Source organism: Mercenaria mercenaria, chromosome 9 (genome assembly GCF_021730395.1).
Source record: "Mercenaria mercenaria strain notata chromosome 9, MADL_Memer_1, whole genome shotgun sequence".
Taxonomy (NCBI): Eukaryota; Metazoa; Mollusca; class Bivalvia; order Venerida; family Veneridae; genus Mercenaria; species Mercenaria mercenaria.
The window spans coordinates 78,255,545-78,279,372 of NC_069369.1; the positions used below are offsets into that span (position 1 = coordinate 78,255,545).

A 23,828-nucleotide genomic window follows, 5' to 3' on the forward strand; every position below is an offset into this window, starting at 1 on the left:
GACACCGTCGTTTATATGACTGACAAAATGTTGAAAAAGACGTTAAACCCGAAAACACACATACACACGCACGCACACAAGCACGCACGCTTGCGCGCGCACACACACACACACACACACACACACACATATATATATATAAGAAGGTCGTACGCATTAATAATGTATATGCCTTCATTATAAGCCCATTTTGAAAACAACAGACGTATTACTGAATGCCGTTGTCCGTCCAGTCATTTGTATATAGGGCTAATAAATAAAGTAAAGTCTTCCCATGTTATGATCTAGTTATTAAATAATACTAATTCAAGTATTTCACGAATTTCACGTATTCAAGTTTAAAATAGTTTTTTCCGAGGTCCATACAGATCACGCGATCAATTTCTACAACAATATCACATAAATTTATTTTGAAGTGAAATACAAGAAACGCGGCAATGCCACGAAACCAGGTTTTCAACACTTTTCATAAGAATAAACAAGAGTGTCAGAATGTCACAATATACGCCCGTCACAGCAAATTGTTTTACTCTAGCACCTGTATTTGCAGATGTAATTTTAATTTTGTGGTTGTTTAGTAATCATTGTAATTCTTTTGTTTTTCTAAGTCTACAAAAAAACTCCTTACCAGGTAGAGATACCTTAAAATACACCTAAAATTAGAAAGTAACAACTATGTTGTACCACAGAAAAGTAGTCTTGGTTTTTCCCTACGGTCAATTATAAAAAAAAGTTACAATATAAGTTATTTATAGTAACAACTAAGGGAAGTTAATCTTAAAAAAAAAAAAAAAATACAAATTTTTTTTTAAGTCCACACAGAAATCCTTACCAGGTAGAGATTGGTCAAAATACACCTAAAAATTGGATGTAACATGCATGTTGTACTACAGAAAAGTGGTCTCGATTTTTCCCTACGTCTAGTAATGAAAAAGTTACAATATAAGCTATTTATAGTAACAACAAAGGGAAGTAATTCTAAAGAAGGGAACTGCGCAAGACACTTCGTCTCATGATGGTGTATAATTGTGCCAAGTTACTTCAAAATCCCTCTATGCATGAAGAAGATATGCTCCGGACTAAGTTTTCATTCTTGTATCCTTTGACCTCTAAGTGTGATCTTGACCTTAGACCTAGGGACCTGGTTCTTGCGCATGACACTCCGTCTCATGATGGTGAACAATTGTGCCAACTTTCATCAAAATCCCTCCATGCATGTAGAAGATATGCTAACCCTAACCCTAACCTAACCCTAACCCTATATTTAGTAACAATGACCTTGACCTTGATCCCAGAAACCCCAAAATCAATCCCAAGCTACAACTTTATATAAGTTTTCTATACACCAAGTTTCATCATGATAGCTCATTCCTAAGTTAAGTTATTGACCGGAAACCCTTTTTCTATTTTAAGTAACAGTGACCTTGACCTTGACCCCAGAAACCCCAAAATCAATCCCAGCCTTTGTCTTGATATAAGCTACATACATACCAAGTTTTATTCAAATATCTTTACCGAAACAAAAGTTATTGACCGGAAACCCTTTTTCTATTTTAAGTAACAGTGACCTTGACCTTGACCCCAGAAACCCCAAAATCAATCCCAGCCTTTGTCTTGATATAAGCTACATACATACCAAGTTTTATTTAAATATCTTTACCGAAACAAAAGTTATTGACCGGAAACACCAGTTTGACGCCGCCGCCGCCGCCACCGCCGCCGCCCGCCCGCCCGACCGACATCTGCCCAAATCTAATAACTCAGGTTTTCGTTGAAAACCTGGTTAAAAAAAGTGTTTGCTTTATCATAAATATGTTAATGTGGCAAATGATAACACGTATGAGTAAAATAGTATAGTAGTTACTTACCTATGATTGAGTAGGAAAGCACACTATTTTGGGTAGTGACGTCTTCATCTGTTGCTTGTACATCATAAACAACCGAACCTAAAAGGAAAACGACAGGACCATAGTAGAGTCGCAAAATGTGTCTTTGTTTCAACGTGTCTTTTTAATAGCGTTTGATATTTATTGTAAGATCTTCACTGTCAGACGCTGGATTCAATAAACCCATTACAATAAGCGACATAAAATTTCAAATAAAAACGTAATTTAATTATTATTCAGATATATCGAACATTAATCGTTAGAATCGTTTGATATTTTGTGCATATATATTCGAAACACATAGATGTACCAGTGGAACCATTCTACGTTTCAGAGATACAGGGCCAAATACCTGCCAGGAAAATCTATTTTCAAATACCGCACTGCTCACAAAATGATCAATCACCATAGCGACGTATAAACGAATGTGTACATAAGACATTTGTCTACACACCAACAAAGACAGACTAGAATATAAAGATAAAATTTGTAAAACAAGCAAGTAAAGAAATACTGCCTTGGATCGCAAGAAAACTATACTTGTAGTTATGTTTTAGTAAGAAAACAAAGCATCTAAGCGTGTTCTCGATCCTTGCTAAGCTCCAAAGTAACAGCACCAAGTTAACTAGAATTCTTTTCATAGGACACGGATGTCCCTACATACTGTGACATCTTTTAAAGTCATATTCAGATAAGGTTGTGCATGTGAGCATCTTTGAGTCTATTCCCTCAAACAGAGTATGAGGAGTTTAACACTACGCATTTCTACACTATGTCTTATTTTGTGAAATTATAAAAGTGCCACCATTCTAGGCAAAATAGCAACAGAAAACCGTCCATTATTCATGTTAATCTTAACATTCAGGTCCTTCGTCTATGAAGCTTTAAAGCATATCCTTTCAATAGTAATTGCGGAGTTGGACACACATAATTGTTCTCTATGTTTTATATAGCAAAATTAACAAAGGGCCATAACTGCGATAAAATAGTCACAGCAAAAGTTCCTTCATTTATGGCCATCTGCACATCAAGCTTGTTCATCTGTGAAAGTTTGAAGCAAATCATACTAGTGAGAGAAGTTGGACAAACAAGATTTCGGGAGGACGTACGGACCGCAGCGCCGTGGAGACATAATAAAACTTATCTAAAATAAAATCAATTGAAGAAAATATTAGTATTCCGTTCTTCATGGTTTTTCTTGTTTCTGACTTTAACATACACATATTTGCTGTTCAACCCCTTTGAATTCCAACGTCGACGAGTTTTGTTTGTTTTGGAATATCTATAAGGAGTTTAAAGAGTTATGTGTTTTGAATTGTGATACGTATGTTCTGAACTTTGACACCCCAATATTTCTGGAAAAGATGATAAAATACTATACGTAGCCTACCAGTTCTTGCTAGAAATCTTAAGATATAATTTTACTGATATTCAATGTATAGTGTACCAGAAGCAGAACAGTACTGCACATGTTCCATAGTAACAGCCACAATAGTAACAGTCACAGAACAATGTCGTTACTGCAGAATTCCAGATGCAACATCTCAAAAATGTGCTAATATATTTTTAGGACTTTTTTCTGTATTTCATTTCTGTACATACTTCTTATTCCTCATCAAACGTTTATGTCAGAATTAGTTCAACCCTAAAAGTTAAAATAACCAGCCTTTATGCGTAAGTATAGTCAAAAGACTGAAAGCGAAATTTCATGGTTATCAAGTTAACGTTTCTGATTTTAAAGCCCTGGTCTCTCACCGCTCTGGTTCTGATCCTCGTTCTTGTTAGCTATCGACTTCTTATCCCGTGGAACCTACCAATATTTAAAATGGAGCAAGAAGGATTAACTTGGGTCTTCTTGCACCCTTTGATAGGTTGAAATTTGTCATCATTAGTTTAGTGCTGAGTACATGAATGATAGACTGAGAAAAAAAACCCATCCTTTCTTGCATGCCGGGCATGATTTTCCAGTGGTTTTGCCAGCGCTAGAAAAACTCGTCGTACACCCCGGAGTGTAAGACAACTAACGTGCTACAATTTATGAATGAATGCGTAAATTTATACGCAGCTATAATAAATAATTTTCAAAAGGGAAAAAATCGTTTTACTACATTTCTTATATTTGTTAAAGAATACGGCATCACTAGCTGAAGGTGCGGATAGAAATATCTGGCTCTCGGGTAACTGTCATACGGTAACTCGACAGAGCCTCGTTACCGCCCAAACAGTTACCCTCGTGCCAAATATTCCCAGCCTTAACCTTCAACCAGTGAAAGATTCTTATATTCCTGATCGAAATACTCCCGGCTTGTCTTGTTAACGGAATCATTATTTTTTCATTTAGCCAAAACAGAAACTTACTAATTCAGATTCATTTGTTTAGTTCAGTTTTCACGGAAGAAAAATTCTAATAAGAAAAGTTGCCCCTTTCAGTTTTTAGACAGTGTTACTTTTGAGCGCATTAGTACAACAGAAACAATTTCAATCAAAGCAAAATATTGTTCGCCTGAACAAAACCAAATTAAATCAAATTGAACACTTAAACCAGTTTGTTTAAAGTTAATTATTCACAGCACTTTGTGTTACTTTATTAAGTGATAAAGAATAATTTTACGAAACTATAAACAACTTACGCACCTATGGTCATGTTTTCACGTATAGAGACAGGAAGCACCGTAGAAATGACAGGTGGATTGTCATTAAGATCCAAAATGTTTACGGTCAAGTTTGCACTCTCAACAACAAATGAACCATCCGTCACCCTTAAACAGGATAGTTTGTAATTTCTTAATATAACAACTGAAAAACCTATATCGATGATATAAAATTTGGTTCATTTGTAGAAGTACTTGAAAAATAGAAAATGTACTCCAAATTTGGTGATTTAGCGAGCTAAAGCTTTTAACATCTCTGATAAGTAGTAATGACTTTAAAACTGACAGATATCATAAAACTCGCATTTACTCTTATTATTCATCTTATTGTTATTATCACTTCGTATTATAAATCATTAGCATTCATCATCATCATCATCATCATTATAATCATCATCAAAATAATTATCATTATTTACAAACATACTTGAACTTCAGTACATATGCTGTTGCAGTCTCTGCGTCTAGACCATCTGTCTTTGTCTGCAGTATAGCTCCATTCATTTTAAACATCTCACGTGGCGTTTGACTGACAATGGATACAGTTCTATCCCAAGTATTGTCTAAGTCAGAGACGGCGATCGCAAACACAGATTCATCAGCTGGCAAATTTTCATCTATAGCTTTAGATTTAGCAACTGCGAGATTGGTAAACTCCGGCTCTGTTGATACAAAAAAAAGGAAACTAGCAAGACGATCAACTTATATGACATTGTATTTAATTAGGTTTTAATGAAAGCCCCGCATTATATACAAAAGTCTTTAATAAGCTGGTAGATGGGTTTTATTAACATGAGATTATTCATCCCTTCATAAAAAGAAGGTACGCCTTAATGTATAAGTAACAATCTCCCCCCCCCCCCCACCTCCCCAAAAAAAACAAAAACAAAAAAAAAACAAACACATTAAGCTCTGTCTCAGTTAATGCTGGTTACTACAATTCTGCTACACAATCATCAAACAAATAATCAAATAAATATACAAAACTTAAGATAAGGGGAGATTTCCTTGAAGAATACAAAATATTTAACAAATCAGTAGGAACATATAGCAGATGAAATGGCTTTATATACAAAGTCCATTATACCAAATACATCAGTTGGATAAATTTGGTCTCAACTATATTACAAACTTAGTCTAATTACATACCGGCGAGGAGGGTAAACTTGACTTGTTGAGTTGCACTCTTTGGTGGAGTTCCAGTGTCGGTTGCTGTGACAGTTATGTTATATTCTGATTTTGTTTTATAGCTTAAACTAGCGGATACTGTAATGTCCCCGGTATCTTCGTCAATGCTAAATTCCGTGTCTGTAATTTATAAAGGTTATATTTATTTAAACATTGAGTGTCAGGTTGAACTAAAACAAATATTAACTCTTAACGACTTAATCCTGACGGTGCCTTTCGCCAAAGGATATGAGAATGAGTAACCCGTTTCTCTGTTGTTAGAGGGGAGATTTTGTAAAAACAAAACAGCATTATCACATATTTTATGACAAGCATTATTAACATAAAGATTTTCTTTGTTGAATGTTTTTATGCTCCTGTTGCAAAAATGCAATGCCTGATAACACAGCGATGGCGTACCTTACTTTAAAAGATAAACATGAGGTATTTTAATTAGATTTCATTTCATATTGCAAAACAGCAATATCTAATGATACACGGACGGCGACTCCTATATATCTTACGAAAAATTAAAAGAATATCATAACATGTGAATGAAAATTCTTTCTCGAAAACAAAACATCGTTCTCTGAATATTCACAAATGACCGCTCCGATTAATATGGCGATGATAACGTTTATAAATAAGCATTATCCAGAGCATGAAACTCTCTCAGTGATTGTTTTGGTCACTGAAAGTTTTTATGCGGTGCCCACAATATAATTTCAATATGTTTTGTTTGCCCTTTGTGATTTATTTTAAAAAATAGAAACTTAAGATTTGATCAGTTTGGAGCACATTAGTTTTCAAGTCATTTTCGTGCAAAACTATGAAACCTACCAGTCACTGAGTACTTTATTTTGTTGTTAGCATCAGTTAGGTCATCGTCCGTAGCTGTCACAGAGAGTACCGTAGTACCTGAAGTTACAGAAAAGAGAATTACCTTATTTTAGTTATTAACTTAAAGGACGAAAAACGTCCTTTGCAGTAGCTGCTTCATGCGGATATGCGCACGTCATTTTCGTCATATTTGCTTCTGTAAAGAATTATTGATCAACTAGATTAAAAGTAGGAACTAAATTTCAGTATTAACGTTCAAAACATAAAGTTATTCATGATTCAAATAAATGATATAAAGTTGTTTACTGAAACTAACGGCGGCATACAATATCATATGAATTGTGTTTTATCGTGTTTTCTTCCTTAAAAATCGAAAACGGTTACATTAGAATTTGTTTATTTTATTGTTTTCTTTAAAATCTGAAACCAATCAAAAGCATCCTCAATCCCACCCTTATTTCAACATAGACTCATACAAATGCAAGTTTAAGAGCTTTATTTTTTATTTTACATGGATTGGCAACACACGAATCCGAATTATCTGGAAGCTTTAAAATCCTGATAAGTTAAACAAACAGTTAGTTATATAATCTCAGTTTTAATGTAAAAAGTAACACGTAAAAGCAGACTACAAAAGTTCACAGACAATAAGTAGTACTATATTGCATGGAATATTTTTTTAAATGTAATCGAAAGGGGAAAAGTACATTAGGAAAACACACCTTCCACACAAAACGCATGAAGAAAAAGCAAAGGAAAGTTAGTATGAACCATACCATTTCAAGAATAAACACATCTCCAGCTGTGGTCGGAAAAATATTCTATTTATAGTTCAAACATAGTTTTAATCCAATGACAAGCGGGGGATTTTCAAAAAGGTAACCAACTTATTTTCATATTATTTCATAACTGAAGAAATTGATCCATTTAATCATGAAGTAGTTCAAAATTAATGAGTATTCATTGTTCCACTTACTATAGATTTCCCACATTAAAGGAGGCGGAGCAATTGCCAAAACAGGGACTGCATAGAAGAAAAAGTGTGTCTATATACTGGACGGATCATGTATATAAATTTCAAATTGTCTTTTTTAATTCTTTTGATTGCAAGCTGTACTTTCATAGTTCAAGTTATACCATTCTGCACCTTTCACTCATTGTATTATCTTCAAGAATTTGATACAGCATTGACCGAAAAAAGCACTTATTGTTGCTAAAAATTTTCCTTCAAAATGTAAACTAGAGTTCAATTACCTCCTCTACTGGTCTACAAATAAACCAGTGTGCGCTTACTATATATAAATGATTTTGTGTACAAGCAATGTTGGCCACACCTCTCAGGGAAATTCAAATTCAAATTTAAACGTTCTCTCTCAAAATCACATTTACAAAACAAAACAGAAACAGATACTTAATAAATATAAGATATTGTAAAAAGTCACTATGTACAATTAAATGCAAATTAAAAGAATATATATCTTACTACTGATTTAAGGTAATTTCAAAGAAGGTTACCCTGTGTGGTTTAGTTTACTTGAGACGGAGATCTCGCTGATTGATGAAAGGGGCGTTTTAACTATAACTATGTACAGATACACTCCGTTTCGGCAACTTCATTGCATTAGAAAGTCAATAAATGGTCTATAACCTATATGGTCTGTGGGCCAGTTTCTGAAAGTCCTCTAGTTTTTCGATTTCGTAACCCAGAAATTAGGCAAAGGTTTATCCACTTCAGCCATTAATACATTAATTCCGGGATTGTTTAAGACCGGATGTCGCTTTCTACCGTATGTCAAATAAAAATTATACACATTTTAGTAAACCTTGTGTATGAAAAATGCGGAATTCTCACTCTTTGAAAGTATTGTTGGCTACACACGAATTCTTAACAGATTGTTTCAATACTGACTTTCAGATATTAGAGTTTTGCTTATGTAACTGTTCTAAATCAATTAAAGCTTCACTGTAACAAAGTTTTCCAAATTTTGACGATTTCTACCAAAATTTAGGGGTCAAAATACCCCACCCACCCGAGCTACATTTTTGCCATTTAAATAACTCATAAAATTATCAAAATTACTATATTTTTTAATAAGACATCATCAAATAATTGTGTTAAGATTCACAATTTTATATATTTTCATGAGAAAATATGAAATATTGCAATCACTTTAGGGTATAGACAACGTGCATGCAAATGTAATACATATAAATCACATGCTGTTTCTCAATAAATCAAGCCTATTTGTGTTTCATTCAGAAAGGTTTTGGGTACCAATAATTTTCTTCTATTTTAGATGTCAAAGTAAGCTTACATGTATAATTTTAACCTTTATTTGATAAAGATACTTTAAAATGTAACATACGTAACAGCCGCCACTCAAATTTTCCACCTTGAAGAATTAGCAACATTGAAAATACTCCAGCAATTGCATTTGTATGCTTTTGATTAAAATAAACTATGCACACATGACCGTTATAATTTTGTTGGACTTAACCCTGTAACTATTCTCAATCATAGGATGTCGACAAACTACAGTAAAACAACGGTGCCTCTTTCAGCATCACTGTAAAGATAGCATAGATTTAATAGCATTTTATGGATTCTGCTTCAAAAATAGCATATTGATAATTAACAATAGACTTGGTTACAGTTTGTACGCAGTCTGAATATTTTTGTCTTTCATTCAAAATAAATACAGAACGTAAGGGTATCTAAGAATCAAATGTACGTTACCTAGGTTTTAGTTTATACTTATTTGTTATAGCTCGATTGTAATGAAAGCTTCAAGCCTTTTGAAACCACTCTTTGAGTCCGCTTCCTGGAGAAACCAATACTGGTGCCATATGAGAGGTCATGGTCGTGATCCTAGTGAGGCTCGAAACCAGAACCACTGGATTGAGCGGCCGGCACCTTATCCACTAGACCACCTCTCCTACCTAGGTTTTAAAGGTCACCTATTCAATTTTATATTTCGTATATAATTATTCTAGGCTAATACATAAATCATGCTTACTGGCATCGCAAAGCACCAACTCAGTCAGTTTTTACAGCCTTACAAAGATGAAATGAATAATATATTATGAAACATACGTTACCAAGATTACACAGAACATATAGTAATATTAAAGCTACATTAAGTAACATTAAAGCTATTATAGTTTTGGGGTTTCGATGGACTTAGGCGGTTTCAAGACAGAGGATGTTATATTTTAATGCATTGATTTGATATTCACGGAAGGTAAGATTGTATTCATCACTGAAATTATCGGTTTATATGCATTATGTGTTCAAAGTTGCTGATATAATTCCTGAAGTAAATAAACACGGCACATTTTGAACGTATGGAGCATCATACATATACAGTACAACATGGGTACATGTAGTGAAACAAATGACACTTTTGTAAAACATGCTTTTTAATATAGTTCTGTTTCTGACCATGATGATTTTCAAATATCACTTAAAATGTGGGACGGAATTACTGAACTACGAATTCATATTACATTCCCTTAACGGAAACATAGATAAGACTCCTTGTTCATATCCTAATTGTGATATCATTATTGTCAGTTCTGCGTTCTTACTAAAATTCAATATTCTATTTTCAAAACTATTAACAAATACAAAGAAACTAGTTCGTTCAAAAATTGGTGTATTTCAACTGTTACATTTAGATTACCTTGGTATGTAACTGTGTTTCAACCATTAAGTCTAGTAACTACCTTAATCTAATTTCGGTAACGTATGTTTCAGAACTACACAAGAGGACACATTATAACACCTATGTACACCATATGACAGAAATATACTCTAAATTTTGATATGAGAGGTTGCGTGGAAGTCACTTTTCGGTATCAGTATCAGAATAAGTTCATCATACACGTATAAATGCATATGTACATACTTACAGAGTCTGTACTATTTGCTTGGAAAACGCCAGTGGTAATTTGATGTCTTCATGACATATCTGTAAAAACTCTTTTTAGTTAAGTGCTTTATTCCGTAGTAAAATCATTAAGCTACATCCTAAAAGGGATTGAAACATACGTTACTTTAAATATTAATTACAACAATACCAATAATTATTGCTCATACAACCAAATAAAAAAACAGATACGATACACGACTTTTTGATTCCAGGACTTGCTCAATTTATAGCTGCGAAGCTCTGTACTACCTGTTCATTATGTCAAGCAAATGCATGACTACAGATATATTCATAACAGTTTGGCACTATTCAGAGGAATACGCATTGAAAGGATTTTGTTGAATGATGTATGATATATCTGACTATTTCTATTTCAAACAAAACAGATAAAACTTTCAAGCACAACCTAAAGGTACATCAATATATATGCATCTTAAATTGCTTTGATAGGTTTAGAACTGTATATGCTCATTTCTAGGATACACTGTATATGTAACATCTATCAGGCAGCCATTCTGATATAAATTAATATTACATTTTAGCTACATTCAAAATCCTTTGAATGAAAATTGAGAGTAACATGTTTAGTTTTAAAAGAAATAAAAGCAGTATTTAAATCATATTACTATTATGTCTTTTATGGTACGCATTTTGAAAATGGCGCCATCTTGATTAAAACAATAGAAGTAGTTCATATTGGTAACGTAGTTTTCAATTGAACATAATAAATCCTTTAAAATGTTTAAAAAGACATAAGTGTTTGTACAATGATCTTTTTCACTACCTCAGAAGAAAGTGACAATTTCATGATATGTTTCATTCTCCATTTCTCATTATTCAACTAGGATACACTGTATATGTAACATCTATCAGGCAGCCATTCTGATACAAATTAATATTACATTTTAACTACATTCAAAATCCTTTGAATGAAAATTGAGAGTAACATGTTTAGATTTAAAAGAAATAAAAGCAGTATTTAAATCATATTACTGTTATGTCTTTTATGGTACGCATTTTGAAAATGGCGCCATCTTGATTAAAACAATAGAAGTAGTTCATATTGGTAACGTAGTTTTCAATTGAAATTATTTTAACTTCTATTACAGCAATGATTACTTAAATCTTATCCATATGTATGTTTGCAAACTTACTTTTGGCGACCAGTTTGAAAATGACAGGACAGTATCTTTATTAGATTTATCTGGATAACCAAACTTCAATCCTTGGAAACTTATTTGGTTTGTTTTATATTACTGAATATCTAAACAGTAGTAGCTCATCAATATTTGTACATGTAGCCGATTTCAGGTGGTCATTTTGTGATCGGTAAAATCCTCTGTAACATGTTTCAATCAATATCAAGTGATTCGTGTTATAGTTTTGACTTTTAAAGAGCTACGCCTCTTTCATATGTGCATGTGTGATCAAATTTAAAGCAGTTATTTGGAAATTTGGAAAGTGGTGGCCGTCTAAACTTGTATAGTCTGCGTAACTAAATAACCTAATTTGTTGGAAGTTTAACAAACATAAATTTTGGGTGATTTAGTAACTACGTACAAAATGACTACTAAGAAGACCTAAGGTAGAAGAGAACTAAAGTCATCAAAATATAAAAACTTTTGTTGCATTAACTCATATGTATAATAATTTTGGATTAATTTGAAATAGCTGTCATCTTGAATAAAGACTAATATTGCTGGATCTGCTTCCATTTTGATGTTCTCCATCGGGAACTTCCATAAAACGTTTGCGGTCGTTTTAGTTTTTGCAATACTTTCATCATTTTTACTGCACTAGCAAAGAATAGGTCTGTCAGTATGCAATTCGCCCAGAAATAAAACATAAACCATAGGTTTAGCCAACTGATATTAAAGTGTAAAGGTGTCTGAAATTTTAGTTAATTATTCATTCATTTCGTTTTCATTACTGTAAACATTAGGATTCTGTTCCTTTATAAAGGATTAAAAGTTCTAAAGATTTCCCGCATAAATATATGTACTAATGTGGTGGGTGGGGTACATCAACCCCTACTTTTTACATTTTATTCAGTATATAATACATATCGTAGCATTCTTTGACAACAAAAGTAAATTATTGATTATTTCAGACATTAAAAGATAAGATTTGTTATAAGAAATGTCGCATAAATGTCTCTTTTACCATCCAAATCGGCGATATCCCTATGCAATGCTAAATCGTATTTATTAGACACCAACGTTTTTAAAATCGTCATTAAATTTTACTGACATGTCGCTCAGACCGACATCCACCCTTAAAAGTTTCCTGAATGATAGTATAACATCATGGTATAGCTCAACCTTTGCCTAATTTCTGGGTTACGACTTTCAAATTTTTTGGCCTTGGCCCACGGACCAATACTTTCAGCTGAACCGCAGAACATTTACAGTTACCCTAACCTTTGTTAAAACATACAATGCAATTACGCAAACTTGACATGTAACGCCGCAGTATAAAGAGTGCAAATGAACGTAGTTACCTAAAAATAAAACTGTCATAAAAACAAATAAGCTTAGGTTCATCAAGCACATGGAAATCAACTGTGACTTTTTATACGTACTTAGCGCCGGAATTTAACATCGATAATAAAATCATTTCAAAGCTTAAGGTATAAAGGCACTGGTCAAATACTAGATTTTTCTATATCTAAAAAATCATAATAGAGGTTGACAAATTCATTTTCAGTTATCTGACTAATTTTGTGTGTGACATCATATCTCGTTGCGATTTCACGTTGCTAAACTGTACTGAGACGTTTCGCACATATTCCACGAGTCTATATAATCTTGCAACTAGTACAAGGGACTGTTCAAGGGACTTTGCATTCATTTTTAATGGCAATAAAATGTATTACATGATTATACTAACCAACTGATTCAGTTTCTTCTACGGTTTTATCGTAAACACCATCTGGATCAAACACTGGAGATTTAGTGTTGGAATCATCTATTTGTATGGTAATTTTAATTGTTTCATCATCCGTATAGCTTCTCCCATCCGAAACGCTGATAATAAATAAGAAAAAGCTTCATTAAATTGACAGCATGCGGATTAAGTCGTCTTTAACTTTAAGTACTACTATTACAACATCGACTGATTCTAAAATCCGAAAAAAAAACAAAACAAAAAAAAAAAAAAAAAAAAAAAACAACAACAACAACAACAACAAAAAAAAACCAGCCGTTCTGTTTCAAAGTTTGTGAGACAGATATTTATATATTTGAAATGAAACGCTACATGTAAAATGCATTAGATTTGATGACACACAATGTAAAGTTTTCGTTTTCCTGACGTAATGACGTTACAATAGCGTTCAAACTGGTAGACATGTAATAGTCTTCATTGCTAACGGTCAGATAAAGTTAAACATCATACAAAAATCTACTTATTAAATTATCGTAACGAAGATATAAATGTTAATTTAAGATTTAAATATTATTTTTATTTTGGTTAAATTTGTGTACTTAGAAAGATATTCATTGACATATGCTATATTCTTTTCTTAATACACTGCTCGGAATTTGCCCGAAATATCGCTCTTTTTGAGCCAGGTAACCTCAAGGGCATGCATCATTAATAAATAATTATAATTACATGCACCTCGCTCTGTGGCAGAGAAAAATCAACTTGATAGTAAGCATGATTAGATAATGATCTGTAGATTGCTTATGATAAAGAGAACACATTTCTTTTATATGAGTTTGCAATAGAAAATTATTTGTTTTATATAATTAAGTAAAAGTAGATAAACATTTTTCTTTTTAAAAATAGTTTTGTTTTCCATTTTAGTATAATAATAAAAATATAATTAACAATGAGTAATAAATTGAAATAAAGTTTTATCTACAATAGAAATGATTTACTATGAAACAATTGGTTAATTCATAGATAATGAAAAAACTTATTCTTAAGCATGAAATGCATGTACAATTAATATATGGAGACACATTTCAGTTGCTAAAAATAAGATATGTGACATGTGTATGGCATCGATATATACCGGTACATATAAAATATTACAAATTTTAAACACCCAGACCTATATGTCACCTTTCATAAATATTCAACATTATTTAGTTTATACTAATTTGTTTTAGCTCGATTGTGATGAAAGCTTCAAGCTTATTGGAACCACTCTCGTGTCCGCTTCCTGCAAAAACAATACTGTTGTCATATGAGAAATCATGATCGTGACCCCAGTGGGGCTCGAACCCACGACTCCTGCATTGAGCGGCCGACACCTTATCCACTAGACCAAGTTTAAATCAACAGTTCAAATTATATATCCGAAAATGTGTTCCTTTCCAAGCCAAATTTTATTCTGCAGTTTGACAAATTTATGTCTCATACCATTTTGATCAACGAAAAAACTACAAGCAAAACATGTAATATAGATGATTTATTTTGTTATCATTAAAATCAAGTTATATATAGGGAGAGAGTTTCTAAAAAAGCTGTAAGTTTCCTACTCAATCCTATAAGTTGATATGTAACATTAAAGCAAATGCAATTATGTTGAATAAATATTTTTAAACCAAATAATTTACAATTACACTTGTTGAATACAATACGAGAATACTGAATTCATTTACAACCTCTTCTTAGAATACAAAATGATAAACAAGGCAACATAAACAAGAATAGTCAAATGCACTACAGAATTTTGTTAACTGAAAAGTGCCTTGTGTTAATACTACAGAATAATAAACCTTATATATAAAATCAAGATAACAGAAATCTACTTATATAGCAAAAAAAATATATATTGTCACTTCGCAATAATTTTAAAATAATCTTTCAATCTCAGAATTGTTTATATATAAAAAGTTTTGGCCGTGTCTTTTTTTTATATAAAGTCTAATCTTTTACATTTCGCTGATTGTGGTTATTGATACATACACAGAATGAAAGTCAGCCTGTACAAATAATGTGAAAACATAAGATAATATTAATTAGTATAGTTGCAGTGGTGCTGACTTTATAATCAAGCTAATTGCTAGCAATCATATGCCCTCAGTAAGAACTTTGTGAGAAGGGAAGAAATTTTGTAGTATTTTTGCTTTCTCCGGGCATATTCCATGGACTGAATACATCTTATTAACATTTTTTTTTTCAGTTTTTCCAAAACTAGTATCGCTTTATAAGGATCTTACATGCCTGTCTGTGTAAGACCGGTTTTTCCCTACCCGAGGGACAGTATGGAATGAAAAGTGTAAGACCGGTTTTTCCCTACCCGAAGGACAGTGTAGAATGAAAAGTGTAAGACCGGTTTTCCCTACCCGAGGGACAGTGTGGAATGAAAAACCCAGCGTTAAGGGTTTTCCCTAGGGAAAGACAGGAATATCTATCCGTGGCGCGTGCTCAGAAAAATGTATACTTTCCCCGCTAGGGAGACAAGAATTGTAATATTTCTGCTGATTTGACATATAGATTCTATAATACCTTATTTCCAGTATGTATGACGTCACTGCTCCAGCAGCATCAATATCAAATGTATCAGTGGTTAGGATTTCAGATCCCTGTATCTTGAACTTTGAAGGAAGCGCAGGATCCTATCATAAAAATACATAAAATGGTAATACTGATGTCTTAAATCTGTTAGCTAATCTAAAGAAACTTAAAATTTATTTTCTACCAAGAGGTTCTTTATATCCATAAGTTAACACATATTTTGACAGAAATCCATTCTGACAAAAAAAAAATGAACAAGACAATTTATGTCCAAACGTATGCAATAAGAATTTAAAATAACTTCTCTCACTACAGAATTCGCACGTGTTTAATCTGCAACAACTTTACCACTCGGCATTTCATTAACCAAAAATAAGATTCACAAGACTGGAATTCAGGAAGTGAAAACCATAATCAAATGGTTGAGAAAACTATATCGTGTTCATACCTGGGATACGAGTGTAAAGATAGGTGAATCGCCATCCTCGTCTGACGCAGTAAGAGCCTTGACAACACTTCCAGTTGTACTATCTTCGGGAATACTAAATGAATCACCGTCCGTCGGATTAGTGAATTCAGGAGCTAAAATATGGGATATTTTGATATTAGTTTTAGCCGTGTTTGTATTTGCTCAAGTAAATTAAAACATACAGTCATACTTTCGAGTTATACATTTAAGTCTCTACTAGAAATTTGAAAAATACCCTACAATTTTGATAAAACAAGCGCTAAGATTTACAACATAAGTTCATCAAACGAAACCGAGTTTTGCCATTTCACTACCAGATTATATTAATTGAAAAGTACAAACAATAAATTATGGAGGTGTTGATAAATAAAGGTTATTTAAAAACAAATGGAAAACAACATAACATTTGGGACGACATAATTTAACTTACAGACGTAGATTTTTACAGTAACAGTTGTACTGGCTGACTTATCTGTAGGCAAAGCACCATCTTTGGCAGTAACAATGAGTTTATATTCGGCTTTACTAGAAAAGGTCAAAGTGGCATCCGGCTTCAAAGAAATGATCCCACTATTCGTGTCTATACTGAAGTGACTGGTATCTATAAAGGACAATAAAATTCTTGAATAAACAAGAAGGAAAAAACAAATTTACCACATTTTCTAAGTCCAAAGCAGGACTAATTTTGTACTTAGAACAATTTTCAAAGCAGTTAAAGGATATGCACATTGATTATATCAAAAGATTTTTTCACTGGTGGTAGCTGCAGGTTATAAGATTCCTTCACTGGTTGTAGGAGCAGATGGTACTTAGTCTAGTAATATCCGGCCTCGAGGGTAACTGTTTAGGCAGTAACGAGACTCTGTCGAGTTATCACGTAAACGGTTACCCGAGAGCCGGATATTTCCATGTGCAGCTACAATCTGTGAATCTTTTTGCTTACGTACCATATTCAAATAATAATAATAATAATAATAATCATAATAATAATAATCATCCTCGAACGGTTTTCCTTTTAGAACTATTTCTTATAGCAGCGTATTTAAACAAATCGTGGGAAACCCGTAAAGTCCGTAAATAGGAAAGACGTCATCACGTTTCAAAGACAAATAACAATCTTTAGTTCCGGTTTTGTTTCATCAATTGCAGCGTAACTTTAACAATTTTAGATGAAGTAACGTTGTTAGAATCGAAAAATTTACTATCAGAAACAAAAAAGAACTGTCAAGGTATTAATTACGTTGTTTCTTTTTTTTAATAAAATATAAATTACTACATAATCATTACATATATGTAGTTCGTGGTACGTCATATACAACACGAGAGTCATCTTGCACCACGGGGTGTAAGATGAATTATCGTAAATAATAGATGAAATATCGTAAATCCTATCTGGTACGCAAGAAGGGTAATATCCGATCGAGGGTAACTGTTTTGGAGTTAGCTTCTTTACCGCGACGTTAACAGTTATTCGAGAGCGCGATATTTCCATCTGCAACTACAAGTGATTGAATCGTTTTCTTGCAAGCAATATTCAACAAATACATTTGTAATAGTAAAATTAAATTAAATTCGCACAAATTCGCACAAACGACTTTTTATGATCAAGCACATTTTTCTTTCTTGTATTCCATTACAGGAAGTACCATGACGTTACAAAGATAAAAGCATCGAAATAGTTCAGACTTTGTTTTATCATCTGCCGTAAAACGTTATGTTTTCCGTACAAGAATGTTATTGTTTTAATCGGAAAATATGTTATAAGGAGCAAAGAGGAACTATCAAGGTATTTGAATTTAAACCTGCTTTACGTTAAAAAATATTTACTACACAAATCTATCATATAAATGTAGTTCGTAATATGCCATTTACACGAGAGTCATCTTACATCTAGGGGTGTAACATTGAGTTTTCCAGAACTAGTATAATCACCAGAAATCCCAGTCTAGTATGCAAGAAAAACAATTCAAACATAACCCGATTAATTTACTTATTACACAAAGAAGTCTGAAACTGTGAGTTACCAGACAACATATACTTACTGTAAGTACGTCTTAAGACTCTTAACTATTAAGCCATTGCGTCAAACATAATCGCGATAGTTTTTAAAAGAAAACCACACAAAACAGACAGATACCTGATTGATTTAGCCTTGAATGTAGTTTCTAGCCCTTGAAATAATGTTAAAATCAAAATTATACATCTAACATAGTCTTGTTCAGACCCTATGTTTTGTTCACAGGAGATAACTCCTGAGGCTATTCAAATTTTATATAATTATGTCCCTTTTCTTTTCAAAACATATGTAGATAATAATCAGATCCAAGACTGATGATGAATCTTTTTTGCACAAAATTATCGTCGATCAGATGCGTATGAGAAAATCACTTTGGCTTTGCTTCGATAATATATTGCCTTTGTATCTGATCTTTAAACACCATGATTTATAAACAACAATCATTATTCTGGATATACATATTTGTTTTCTTAAGTATATCAGATTAATCAATGAAACTTACCAGTTTCTGTCATACTAAATGTCATGATATTGTCTGGATTACCAACATCAGCATCTGTTGCATTTACGTCATACACGCTAGATCCTGTAATCAAATATCAAATATGTATATATAAAAGGTTCAGATCCTAGCAATGTAGAATTCATTTCTTACATCAGTTTAGTACAAAAATATCCGGAGTCATATGAACTTGCTTATAAAGTATTATATTCATATCAATGAATATGGTGTAATATTTATAGGTTATTAACTTTGTAGAATTAATTTCTTACATCAGTTTGGTATAAAAATAACTGGAGTCATATGAACTTGCTTATAAAGTATAATTTTCATATCAATGAATATGGAGCAATATCTATAGGTTATAAACTTTATATGTGGGTATATGCACGAGTTCTGCAGCGGTAATATTGCGAGACTTTAGGAGCGCAATATCATCCGCAAAAGAACGAGTGCATATATCCACATGCAAAGTATATAACCTTTTTATTACATACCCACTATCAAATAATTAATTCTGTCTATATTATCGTTCTGTAACGAAAGACAGGAAAAATACGAAAAGAATTTCACCGAAAATGTAATAAACAAATCAAACTGACGCGCATTGATATTTTCCGCGAAAATGACGTCAACTTGTTGTCGCAACGCGCGCGTGGACACCATGGACTTTCCATTACAACGTTAAAAAAACATTCCACGTTAGATATGCAAGCGTTCCACCTCAATATGGAAAAATATTGCACGATCACGGTCCATTGAAATTCAATGGAAAAAAAAATTAGGTATGTAAGAAATCTTTTTGGCATTATTATAATGTTCATATATTATATACAAATCGAATTTTACATACTTGTATATAAAGCGTTCGTATCAATAAATATGAAGTTATACATACTTGCATATAAAGCGTACTGTTCAAATCATTAAATATTCATAGAATATTAACTTTATATGTGGATATATGCATACTTCTGCAGCGGTAATATTGCGCGACTTTAGGAGCGCAATATTATCCGCGAAAGAACGAGTGCATGTATCCAAATACAAAGTTGATAACCTTTTTATTACATACCCACTATCAAATAGTTAATTTATGTCTAAATTGTCATTCTGTAACGAAAGACAGGAAAAATACAAAATGAATTTCTCCGAGAAATGTAATAAACAAATCAAACTGTCTCGCATTAATATTTTCCGCGAAAATGACGTCAATTTATTGTCGAAACGTGCATGTGGTCGCAATGGACGTCACGCGATTCTTTCCATTACAGCGTTAATAAAACATTCCAAGTCCGATATGAAAGCGTTCCACGTCGAAATGGAAAAATATTGCACGATCGCAGTCCACTGAAACTCAATGGAAAATAATTTTAGGTATGTAATAAAGAGTTTTATTACATATTCATTATAAACTCCTTTAGGTTACAGTGTAACCTTACACGTCAACATTTTTTCACATTGACGCTCAATTTTCATATCGGGTGATTGACGTCGTTTGGACGTTAGTTTCAAGCATTCTGTCGAGTTAAAAAGTTCTTTAACGACGATTTTACAATTTTACTCAGGGTTAAAAACAAATTATAACATTTATATAATAATCATTAGTGTAGTATGTGTATGTAATAAAAAGGCTATTAGATTTGCATCGAGAAATATGCATAACTTCTGCAGCGGAATGATATTGCGCTCCTAAAGTTGCGAAAATTTCCGCTGCAGAACTCGTGCATATTTCTCGATACAAATGTAATAACCTACAAATATATACTTGTGTTTAAAACAAAATGTTCATAATAATAATATGGAGTCATATGAACTTGTAACTATATAAAGCTCATATCAAGGCGGCGTTTAAGGTCTTAAATTCTTAATAGGGTTTAATTCATAAAGTTTATAAAGCATGTATATTTGTAGAAAGCTCTTCTTAGACACCTTAACAAATTAACAAAAACTAGCCAAACTAGTAAGTCGCGATGAAAAAATAGAGTTTTAATGCACTTTATAGAAAGGTCAAAATGTCTTGAAAAAAAACAAAAACAATCTGTTTCATTAGTATCGTAAGTTTTACTATTGTTTTTAATATTAGCGCCTGCACGTATAGGGGTAAGTCGTTTATTTGAAAGAAAATAGTCATCAAAATTCAGTGACATGTCATCAAACAAATACATGGCACTATACAATGAATATAGTATAGGCTATTTCTAATGTTTGTTAAGAAATGTTTTACCTTAAGCAACCTATATCATTTTGTAGACATTACTATTCCTAATTATAGCTTCTTCCAAGGAACCTAACTCTTTGCATACTTTCTAAACATAGTAAGAAATGACCTTAAGAATGATTTTAGCGAAACCTATATCGTATCGAGTGCTATACTCTACCGTAAAATTTATCTGGATATTTAAGTTACTTCAAGTAAAGATTCGGAATTATTACTTAGTAAAACAGCTGAACATATTACATGTTAAGAAAATGTGCATTTGCGACAAGTATTGATCCAGACAAGACTGCGCATCCGCACAGTCTTGTCAGGATCCATGCTGTTCGCTGACAGTTTCTTTAATTGCAATAGGCTTTGAAAGCAAACAGCATGGATCCTGACCAGACTGCGCGGATGCACAGGCTGGTCTGGATCCATGCTGGTCGAAAACGCATTATGTGGTTTTCTCATGGTGCGGCTTCTTTCATTGTATAGTTGCTAAGACAATGACATTAAACAGTAGGTGTAAGACTGAAGTTTCTACTTTGAACATTCTGATGACATTTCTGTCATTTCTAAATGCAATTACAAGTGTTAAGCGTGTTACCGGCAGCTGTCTTTTCTGCAATGTCCACTACAGGATCAAGTTCTGTAAAAACAGGTGGATTGTCATTTAATTCATTGACTGTTACTGTCAATACGTCACTCTCTACCTCGTATGTCCCATCTGATGCCCTGAAAATATTTGTGATAACCTTCACGTTTTCAATTTTGTAGATTCTTCAAATATTTTGAAAAAATAACATACATGTATAAATTAAGGTTAGGGTTTCGGAATCTTGTTTTGTTTACGTTACAAAGGGAATTTCCCGACACTATGTAAACTATCACTGACGGTCTTTTTCTTTTAATACCGATCAAATTTTGTTATGCTAAGAAGTCAAATGACCCGATGGAATGACTCCGTTATAGGCGTTTGTATTTAATATACTTAAATGTATCAGCTTCAATTAAACTTATAGTAAATGTTAATTGGAATAAAATGTAAATTAATATCGGTTCATTTTGTAATTGTTTTAAAGCCACTGTGACAGTTTTCTTAGTTCGACCATTCGATGAATAGATTCGAAAAAGATAGAACAATTGCACGCATCCGTTTATGCCCGTTTTTCCGCTCTATTAATACGATTCGAACATTCTGTTTTGGATTTAGCGCCGTTTTTCTACGGTAGTTTAGTTATGTAACGGCATGCAGTTAACTTAACCGGTGTTCCTGGATTCTGAGCCAGTACTAACCTGTTCCTTTCAAGTAACTGTCAATTTCTTCACTTAAATCAGGGATAGAAAACAAATAATTTTCAGACAAAAGGTGTTTTCAAATTATCACACCGTAACGTGAAAACATTTGTCTTGTCTATGAATCGAACTCTAGACGAACTCCAGAATTTGCGGTCCACGGCTAATTAAGCCACCGAGCACAGAACTGATTAAGATTTTGTATGTATTTAAGCTAGTATTTATGTAAGAATTTATACAACTGTGTGCCGTGATAATCTAAAATGCTCCATAGTTGTAATTTGCATTTTGAGGAAATTATACCCATTTCTTTACTTTTGCTTTCCTTTCATCTATTTTGTATAGTGACAAATAACTCTCTTTCGATACCGGTGACCTATGATTTTTACTACATTTTTTTTTGTTTCTTAGATGATTGTCCTTCGATATCCAAAGTTTGAAGAAATTCTGTTATTGGGAAAATTTTCGCACCAAATTCTAGCATACGTCCTTAAGTAAAAGACAAAGATATCTTGAAGTTACGGAAGATTTTTCCTTTTAAAACAATGAAATCTGTATTTCTCATCGGCTTTCAATAGTTTGTAGAACAGATTTTTTTCGTTTGTTACTTCTCATTGTAAGACCGTATTTTCACTGCGTATTACATGGAGAAACGTTTCAACTGCGAAAGAATAGATAAAATATTCATACGCGACTCTTCAAAGTAGACGTGTTTATAAATTATAGAACGATACAATAGTGGTTTATAATAAATTTCATGTGAAAAATAAGTCTCGTATTTGGTTCTCTTTGGCATGTGCAATCTAGAGCAAATCAAGTTAGCACAGCACGAAAAGTAGGCTACAAGCATGTCCTTTCCCATGTTACACATGATTGTACGTGTAAAAGTCCGTCCACCTCCTTCAATAACGTGAGAAATATGTGATTTTGCAATGAACGAATTAGCACTGGTTAGGAATGCATGAGTATTTGATAGGTAAACCTTTGAATAAAAACCGGAGTCATTATTCCAATAATTTACTGCTGCGGTGTTCCGATAGGGTAATAGGTGTTTCGCCCCTTCGCAATGTAGTGGAAGTAGTGCTGATATATAATAAAAACGCGATAACAAGATGCAAGCAGGAGATGCTAACATGCAACTTCTCGATAGTTTACATCTTGTTATAAAATATATTGTCCCTTCTGACCACCCCCATAGTCAACATTAATAGTTTCTACTATAATATGGAAGTAACGAATTTTCATTTTTTGAACATTTTGTCTATATTAGTTTAACAATTCGATTGGAAACAATATGTAGTTATTTTCATACATCGCATCTTTAAGATCATGAAGACCGTTAATATTTATAAGTTATTATTAATAGGCAATAGAAAATATGTACGAGTTATATGCG

At 32.8% G+C, this 23,828-nt stretch overlaps 1 protein-coding gene across 1 annotated transcript in view; it reads right to left on the bottom strand.

Annotated features, from left to right (window-relative positions):
* The window catches only part of LOC123547534 (protocadherin Fat 4-like), a 125,864-nt gene that overhangs the window by 31,446 nt on the left and 70,590 nt on the right, over positions 1-23,828 (bottom strand). The window contains exons 18-28 of the mRNA XM_053550666.1: positions 21,744-21,871; positions 18,937-19,020; positions 16,848-17,018; positions 16,397-16,530; positions 15,940-16,049; positions 13,366-13,502; positions 6,545-6,622; positions 5,687-5,845; positions 4,965-5,199; positions 4,521-4,645; positions 1,869-1,946 (exon numbers count right to left, since the gene is read on the bottom strand). Of these exons, the coding sequence (XP_053406641.1) occupies positions 1,869-1,946; positions 4,521-4,645; positions 4,965-5,199; positions 5,687-5,845; positions 6,545-6,622; positions 13,366-13,502; positions 15,940-16,049; positions 16,397-16,530; positions 16,848-17,018; positions 18,937-19,020; positions 21,744-21,871 (1,439 nt within the window). The remainder of the gene's footprint in view (positions 1-1,868; positions 1,947-4,520; positions 4,646-4,964; positions 5,200-5,686; positions 5,846-6,544; positions 6,623-13,365; positions 13,503-15,939; positions 16,050-16,396; positions 16,531-16,847; positions 17,019-18,936; positions 19,021-21,743; positions 21,872-23,828) is intronic.